This window comes from Thermobia domestica, chromosome 8, assembly GCF_964235325.1.
Source record: "Thermobia domestica chromosome 8, izTheDome1.hap1.1, whole genome shotgun sequence".
Taxonomy (NCBI): Eukaryota; Metazoa; Arthropoda; class Insecta; order Zygentoma; family Lepismatidae; genus Thermobia; species Thermobia domestica.
In genome coordinates this window covers 5,677,639-5,686,628 of record NC_137461.1, presented here as the reverse complement: position 1 = coordinate 5,686,628, position 8,990 = coordinate 5,677,639, and the positions used below count along the sequence as shown (strand labels likewise).

General features: G+C 36.9%; 1 protein-coding gene across 1 annotated transcript; it reads left to right on the top strand.

Moving 5' to 3' along the window:
* Positions 1-6,250: 6,250 nt before the first annotated feature.
* Positions 6,251-6,676, top strand: LOC145691515 (histone-lysine N-methyltransferase SETMAR-like). The gene has a single exon (XM_081766923.1). The coding sequence runs from the start codon at positions 6,251-6,253 to the stop codon at positions 6,674-6,676; it is 426 nt and encodes a 141-aa protein (XP_081623049.1).
* Positions 6,677-8,990: the final 2,314 nt, after the last annotated feature.

Sequence of the window (8,990 nt, the reverse complement as noted above, 5' to 3'; positions counted from 1 at the left end):
ATATATTCACAAGGGAACATCTTAAATTGATAGTAGCACTACCCAATCAAACAATGAGCAATCGATAAAGGAGTGAAGAAAAGTGAGAAATCCAAAATTTTACGGGCCAACACCCAGAAACACAGGAGATACAGAGGAAAAAATGATCTAGAATCATGTGAAGATAGCAATACAAAAGATACACTGACACAGAAAGAACTTCAAAATGATTAAAATAATCAAAATAACATTTACACAATAGTATAGTAAGCAAACATTGTACCCACAGACATGCTCAATAACATCATATGTAATGCAGTGTTGCCAACTGTTGCCAACTGAGCACAAAATGAAGTTTTGTTAAACGGCACGGAACACAAATTATAACAAAACCAATAATGCGTGAGGTGATACAATATTACGTGCATCAGAAAAGTGAGCCTGCTAATCAATTGCCAATCTAAGTGCATGCATAATTTCAGTTTTGTGAGTTGTTTTTAAGACTTCTGATTATTCACTTGAGCAAAAATCATTCGATACTGTGCATCGTCCCTTATCTTCGTTCTTCAGTGATTATATTCTTGTTTGTGGTCTCATATTTTGGTTTTAATTAGTTTGAATCGTGTATTGTATGTTCTTTTCTACATCCGAGATTCATATAGGAATTCATATAGTCCTATCCTCAAACGTTTGCAACACAGTACATAAAGACTTCACAGGTATGATTCTACTCATAATTAGATTTGGTAGATGTTATAATTTGTGTTCTGTTCCATTTAACAAAACTTTATTTTGTGCTCAGTTGGCAACACTGCATTACATATTATATTATTGAACATGTCTGTCTGTACAATGTTTGCTTACTATACTGTTGTGCAAATGCCATTTTGATTAGTTTAATCATTTTCAAGTTCTTTCTGTGTTAGTGAATCTTTTGCATTGCTATCTTCACATGATTCTAGATCTTTCTTTCCTTTGTATCTCCAGTGTTTCTGGATGTCGGCCTGCAAAACTTTGGATTTCGCACTTTTCTTCACTCCTCTATCGATTGCGCATTGTTTGATTGGGCAATGCTACTATCAATATAAGATGTTGCCTTGTGAGACGAGGCTTCTACAAAATTTACGAAATGAGACGAGACGAGACGAGAATAACTTAATTGAGAATCGAGACAAGACTAGAATTCTACAACATTTACAAAACGAGACGAGATGAAACAAAAAGACATTCTCCGAGAATAGAAACGAGACTAGAATTCTACATTTACAAAACAAAATGAGACGAAACGAAATTTCTACAAATTTTACAAGATGAGACGAAGCGAAAGGAAAGAAAATCCTTCGAGAATCGAGACGAAATTAGAATTCTACAAAATTTACGAAACGAGAAGGAATCATTCGAAAATCGAGACGAGACAAGAATTCTACAAAATTTACGAGACGAGACGAGACGAGAAGGAATCCTTCGAGAGTAAGAACAATACGAGACTTCGACAAAACTTATACGAAACGAGTCGAGACAAGATCTCTATAAAATTTACGAAATGAAACGAGAAAATATTATTTCTCGTGTCGTCTCGTGGGTAACACCAATAAGAGGAAAAAGAAACTAGCCACCTGCCCTGAGTAAGATGCTTAGTAGTCCCACCTACTTACGTTATTTTAAGTGGGCTAAAGCCTACCTTCGGGGAGACCACTCAGACAAACAGATCAGTGTGTACAATATCAGTGCACTGTACGGGAGCTGAGTGGTAGAGCGATTAACTCTGGTGCGTATGGACCCTCGTTCAATCCCCTGCCAAATAAGATTGTGGTGGACAATATTGTGTCCCTGGGGTTTCTCGGTGTACTCCCATTTCCTCCCACCTTCTCATTCTACTAATTCTCCCATCATCATCATCATCATTTGCCTTAATGATGCGTCTCCCTTAGTTTAACGGGCATAATCACGGGAAGTTTCTTTTCATTTTCGATACAGTGTTTATTATTCCGAAGAAGAACGAATTTCATCTTCCTATGGCCATGCATTAAACAGATACTCATATACATTACGTCATTAAGATTCCTAAAATATAAAAGTATTATAGTATCCTCCTTATGATATTTAGAAGACATCTTTGCCAAGGGTTAATAACACCATTAATTCTTGTAATTCTTTTGTTTACTTCACGCTCATGTGAACAAGCATTTGACAAAAGTTAAATGTTTACAAAAACAGGTCTAGTTGAGGAAAAGAAGAAACCTTAATAATATGAAAATGTGTGCAAACATTTCTTTACTAAAATAAATAATTTTTTATAAAAAACTAGAAGCTTAAACTAGTATGAATACTGGAAAACAAGGTCTGTAGGACAGGAACGAAAGACCTCCTAATTTTTAATCGTGAGAAAAAATCCCTTGTTTGCTGCTCTAATTTTCCTCGTGTTAATATGATTTTAATTGTTCCATTGTATTTTTGTTCTTATATATTTTTTCTCTAAGCTTGATTATCCTTATTCAGATGTGCAAAATACGTTAATCAAAAGTGCGTATCAAGGTTATAACACACATGGAAGTTACTATATACTTGTAATTTTTAAAAAATATATATACATATACGTACAGTCCTGAATTAAAATGTACGTAAGGGAATCTTTCTTTTTAAAAGAAATAACGTGTAATTATTCTCCTTGAGCGTATATACAGAAAGATGACTTGTTTTGTTCAAGTACATTATCTTTTATTTTTATGTGAGGATTGAGGTTAAGATATTTCTATGCGTTCGTGGGAGTCTTTGCAAGTCTAATTGCTGGCTCAAATTATCCTTAGAATAATGATTGACGTCTTTAGCTATGGAGAAATGTGAATGACTATTGAAAACCATTTATAATTTTTATTAAGGTTAGTGCATCTTTGTCATAAAAGGAAAATATTTCAGTCTGTGAATAACGATAGTTCCTAATAGTTAGCAATGGTGGCAGATCCACTATACGCTCGCTGTTTATCTGTTCTTATTTGAAAATAGGTTTAGAAAGGTATTCCCTAGTAGCAGTGACACCTTGTAAACCGCTTGCTGTAACCTTGCATTGGAAGTCGGCAAGCTTGCATCCGACTTGATTAGAAAGCGTGCAAGCATGCTGCAAGCTGGATTCCAGTAACGCAGCTACATGCGGCAACCTTGCATTCAGTGTTTCATTCATGCTTGACGCAAGTGTTTTACGCTGGCGTCAAGTCAATAGCCAACGAAGGGGCAGAGATGCTATGACGCTCTATGAAGGATCTAAAGTATTTATTGCAAGAACAACAGAGGGCAGCACGCGTTAAAAGGGCAAGCATAGAAAGCCAACAGCCAAATGCGCGCCAACTGGCTGAAAGCTTGTTATTTTTGTTGGAACTTAAGAGTTTCAAAATCTATTCGCCCCGTTTAGTTTCTAAGGCTATTAGATTCCTATATCCTTGTTGTTTGCAATTCGACTCTTATAATTTTAAAGTCTATTGTATCCAAAAATCAGGCCTCTATTGGACACCGATAGTTTCAAATCTATTGGCTCCCTAAATCTTTGTTATTTTAAACTCTATTGAATCCTCATATTGTAAAAATCTATTGGATTCATATAGTCTATTGGATCATTATAGTTTTAAGCTGAAGTGGTAGAGCGTTGGCTTCGCATTCGGGAGGTTGCGGGTTCGATTTCCGCTGCCGACCATCCTGACTGGTGTTTTCCAGGGTTTTCCTCAGTCCTACCAGGCAAATGACGGGATGGTACTTACTAAACAGGCCCTGGCCGATACCTTCCCAAAATCCATTGTTGTTGTTAGATATCCAGTGTAAAATGGTCTGACCTGTATCTGGTGATTGTTAAATAAAATAAAATAAAAATCTATTGGTTCCTACTATTCTAGTTTAGAAATCTTTAGGAACCTCTCATGTTACTGCAGAAGTGCCTCTTCCTTTACGTTTTCAGTGGGCCTTTTGATAATGGTGCTAACCTCTCCTTTCTCTGTAAGAGTTATCACTAGGCCATGTTCGAAATACTCGTCCAATAAATCTTTAAAAATTTGATAGCTAGAAATCGCTGGCTAGGCATGCGCACCAGTCGAGACATATCTGGTCTCGAACTCGACTCGACTCAAAAAAAGAGACAAGATTCGGGGAATTCAAGGCGAATCGAGATAAATGTCTGTATCGGCTCAAATTTTTGAGTCGAGAAGAGACATTCGAATATTCGAAAATTTTTGCGTAATTTCAAAAATTATTTCGCAGAAAATATTCACTTAAAAAGTGCAATCTTAAAACTGATATATAACGTTTTAGGTTATATAACAACCCTGAGTTCGTTACCTTAAAATTATAAAATTATTTCAAAGACAATTCATACACCAACTGTTCAAATGTTAACACAATAAATCGAATTTATTAGAACTACTGTATTTTCGCCATTTAACTTATTATTTTGAGAATTAATCTTATTCATAAAGAACTTACATACATCAACTATGGTTTCCTCACATATTATCTAGATCTATCCAGAAAAAAAAACAAGTAAGATACTGAAAATTATCTTTACTAACATATACATATTTCTACAAGTTATCGTTACATAAGTGGCCACCCAAACAATGGGAATTGCTAATTTTTGTCAGTTAATACAAATTAGCAAAGAATCTTGGATCGTAATAGGATTGGTAATATAATTGACATAAAGTATGCATATTTTCCGAATGGACCGTAGAGAAAAAAATTTAAAAAATGATTTCTAAATTTGCGAAAAGTTGGAATTGTAACTGTAAATTCTTTTCAAAATCGATTCAGTTCACGCATCGAGGTCAAAGTTTCGTTAAATTGTCCAAAAATTGTACTTTTTTGGAACACCCTGTATAAAATACAATTTATTTCTTTGTAATTCTAATAGGGCGGTAATTTTCTCGTAGGTATGTAGCAATACACAGAAGAAAAGGAAATTGAAACTGGATAGTATCTTCACTTCGCGCATTGCAACTTAAAAATCGAAAACTTTACGAAAAGAAGCCTTTTTTTCATGTGTCGATCTGTGTGTGCAGCTCTTCGCTCATTCCTGAACTTAGAAAGGACCCCACCAACTAAGATGGCTGCACTTCGAGCACCACTCACACCCTTCCCAACCATTCAAGGCGTTTCAAATGTATTTCTTTACTGTTTCCGGTATTCTTTTGAATTCAGTCTTCTTACTAAAACCTGACATTACACAGCGAGACAAGAATGTAGTAGTAATAAAATTATCTTTGTTTAAGCAGCCATATACTTTTAAAGCAACCTCTGTTACCAGTGGCGGCGTAAGGGCGGGGCGAGCGGTGCCCTCGCCCCGGGCCCCACTTGGTAGGGGGCCCCCGATAGTAGGTAAAATAATTACTAAGGAAACTTGTTAGCATGAGCCGTACAAAAGCTTTCAAGGTTTATAATCCACACCTTCCCTAAAAGTAAACGCAATTAATTGTCTATCAATATTAAATCAAATAACGGATGAAACGACAGAAATAGAATATGTCTAATATAGCTAATCAGTACCGGACTTCCGTATAAGCTAAACAAGCTATAGCTTCGGGCCTCACTCTCTTGGAGACCCGAAAGAAATTTAAAGAAAGAAGTGAATGTAGATTAAAAATAAATAAAATAAAAGTTTCATTATCTTGGAGGCTCAGAAAGAAATTTAAAGGAAAAAGCTTTGAATATAGGGGAAAAATAAAGTAAACGCTTTATACTCCTTGGGGTCTCCAAAGAAATTTAAAGGAAAAGGCTGAATGTAGGTGAAGAAATAAAACAAACGTTTCGCTTTCTTGGGGCTCCCAAGAAAATTAAAGAAAAAATGTATGGGAATTAAAATATGAATAAAATAAAACTTTCACTCAATAACCTCAGAGAAGTTTAAGGGAAAAAGCTGAATGTAGATTAAAATTTAACAAAAGAAAGTCAAAGTATATTGTGTTGTTTGCATTCTAAGGTTTTATGATGCAAGTAATGGGGCCCCGTCTGCTAGCCTGCTTCCTAAAATGTCACTGTTTATTTATTTATTTACAGTGTTTATTCATATATAAGTTCAAGAGAAGGATAGAAAGAAGGGGTCAACGTATACGAGGGTCATGCCGAAAGTTTTTAGCAGCGCAATAATCTAACATCGCTGCAACATTTTGATTATTGCATTCGACGCTCTGATCTTTTGAGACTTTCAGCCATCAATGGCAACAATGAGTCTGTGATAACATGGTCAGAGATAAGAGAGATAAGGAAGCGCGCGTGACACATTGTCTAGTTAGCCATGGAGCTGGCAAGATGTGACTTTCGCGCTATGATTTTCTACGATTACAAGAAGGGCTTATCCGCGGAGCAGTGCCTTGAAACTTTTGTGAATACTTTCGGGGAATCTGCTCCTTCTCGAGCCAGTGTTGGAAATTGGTTTAGAGAATTTAAAAGGGGACGTAATTCACTTGAAGATGAACCTCGTTCCGGACGGCCAAACTCTACAGTGACTCCCGAAACCATCGAAGCTGTGAGGCAAATGGTGAAAGATGATCCCCATGTATCTTTCCTGGAGATCGAAGCGACTCTCAACATTGGGTCAACAGCAGCGCAGACAATTATGCATGAATACTTGGATCTCAGGAAAAGGTGTTCTCGTTGGGTCCCCCATTTATTCACGGAAAGGGTAAAAGAGGTAGGGTGGAATGGTGTGAATTTATGTTGAATAAATTCAACCAAGGGGCAAGTCGTGATGTTTACAACATCGTCACGGGTGAGGAAACGTGGATTTATCATTATGAACCGCTTACCAAGCAGCAGTTGCAAGTGTGGTGCTTCGAGAATGAAGATCCTCCAAACAAAGTGAAGAGATCTCAGAGTGTTGGAAAGAAAATGATTGCGTCTTTTTTCTCACGGAAGGGACATATTGCGATTGTTGTACTTGACAATCGGCATACCGTGAATGCTGAGTGTTACTCAACAGTTTGTCTTCCCACTGTGTTCAAGAAATGGAACGCCCACATCCAAGATCAAAACTCGGCCATCTTCTGTTGCATCATGACAATGCAACTGTCCACAGTGCTGCAAGAATTGTAGACTTTTTGAACCAGAAAGGAGTCAGAGTGCTGCCACATCCACCCTATTTGCCGGAGTTGGCCTTGTGCGATTTTTTTGTGTTTCCCAAAGTAAAGGAACACAGGCGTGGACGTCGCTTTTCATCAGATGATAATGCGATAGGTGCTTATTTGGAGTCTGTGGACAATATAGACGAAAGTGTGTGGAATGAACAGTTTTCTAAGTGGTTTGAAAGGATGCAAAAGTATATTCGTGTCCGTGGAGAGTACTTTGAAAAACTGTAAATGTTTTGATCTTGTTCGATGTTTCTTGTGGTCAGAGCTAAAAACTTTCGGCATGGCCCTCGTATAATGCTTCATTAGGGTACTAGCATTATGTTGCTAACTAAAAGCTCTTTGGGGCAGACGCTATAGTAGCTGATTCACTTTTTTCCTTCTGTCTGTTTTCTTTTTCAAATCGAATTTTCAGCGAGAGAAACCCTTTTGCTTAGCTGGTTTCCCCATTTCTGCTCTTGTTTTTTTGGCGTGAATTTACATTTCCGTCCACAAATTTAGAGTGAAGAAAATGTTCAATAAGAAAACAGATGTTCAAATATTCAAAATACTTCAGCATTATATTTAATTCAACTCCTGATTGTTCTCATGTGGAACAGTTGTCAAAAATCATTCGATTTGTTGACATACAACGTGATTCTGTTCAAGTTCGGGAAGCATTTATTGATTTCATCTCTGTCGAAGGAAAGACTTCTGAGAGTATTTCTGTTGAAATACTGAAGAAACTTCAAAGTGATAGGCTTGATATTAAGATTGCAGAGTCCAGTCTTGTGATAATCAGGCTGCAATGGCCGGTCAATATTGTGAAGTTCAAACTTTGATACGGAATATAAGTCCTTTGGCCATTTTCGTTCCTTGTAACAATAATTAATTAAACCTTATGGCTTACATGCTGCGCACATTAACGTTCTGGAGGTCACTTTGTTTGGAGCTATGGAACGTTTGTTGGTATTCTTCTCTAGATCTACTCACCGATGGAATGTGCTGCAAAATCACGTAAAGATTGTTCTGAAACGGGAAAGTGAGACGATGGAGTTCAAAAGCAGAAGCAAGTAATTGATTTGTTGGAAGATTTGCGTGACACTTCGACTGAAACGCTTGATACTAGAGGAGATACTGGTCTTCTTCTTGCATGCATCCAGTCATTTAACTTCATCGCTTTACTATATTTCTGGTCTGCAGATCTCTCATATATTGATTAGATCCAATAATGCTTTCAATCTCAGGATATGAGTTTATATCAAACTCTTATTCAGATACAGAGCCTGGTTGACACCATTGATACCTACAGACTTGAGCTGGACCATGGTGGAAAGACTACAAGGTGGTTTCATGCGCATGTCGCCTGGAGCGCTGTCGTGGCTGTGACGTCATCTGGTTTGCAAGAGACAACGGGAAAAGGCGCGGCTTTAAGTGACAAGTGGAAATGCTTTGTTACTTTGTTCTTTTAAATGATATCGAGAATGCCTAACTGTGCAGCGTACGGCTGTAGTAATTATTACAGAAAAACTAAGGGAACTAATATAAAATACTTTAGATTTCCCCCAAAAGAGGGGGAATGTCTCCAGAAATGGATTTTAGCTTGCAGGCGATAGGACAAAATAATCTTAAAATATGGTAAGTTTTACATAAAAGTAATAAATAAATGCAATGTTGAATGAAATTATAAAAAAGCGATTTCATTACGTAGTTTCTTTTTAGTATTAATAGTATGTAATAATAGTATATAGGGCTACAGTAGCTTGTGTTAATTCTGCATACAAAAATCCAATAGTACGATTTAAAAAAGACGAACTTTGAGGCAAGACCTGGATTCAAAATCATGAGGGAGGGGAACCGACAGAGGTTATCATTTCTATCATTTCCTTCTACATAAGATATTGAGACAAAATTTTCCCACAGAGGCAGGCA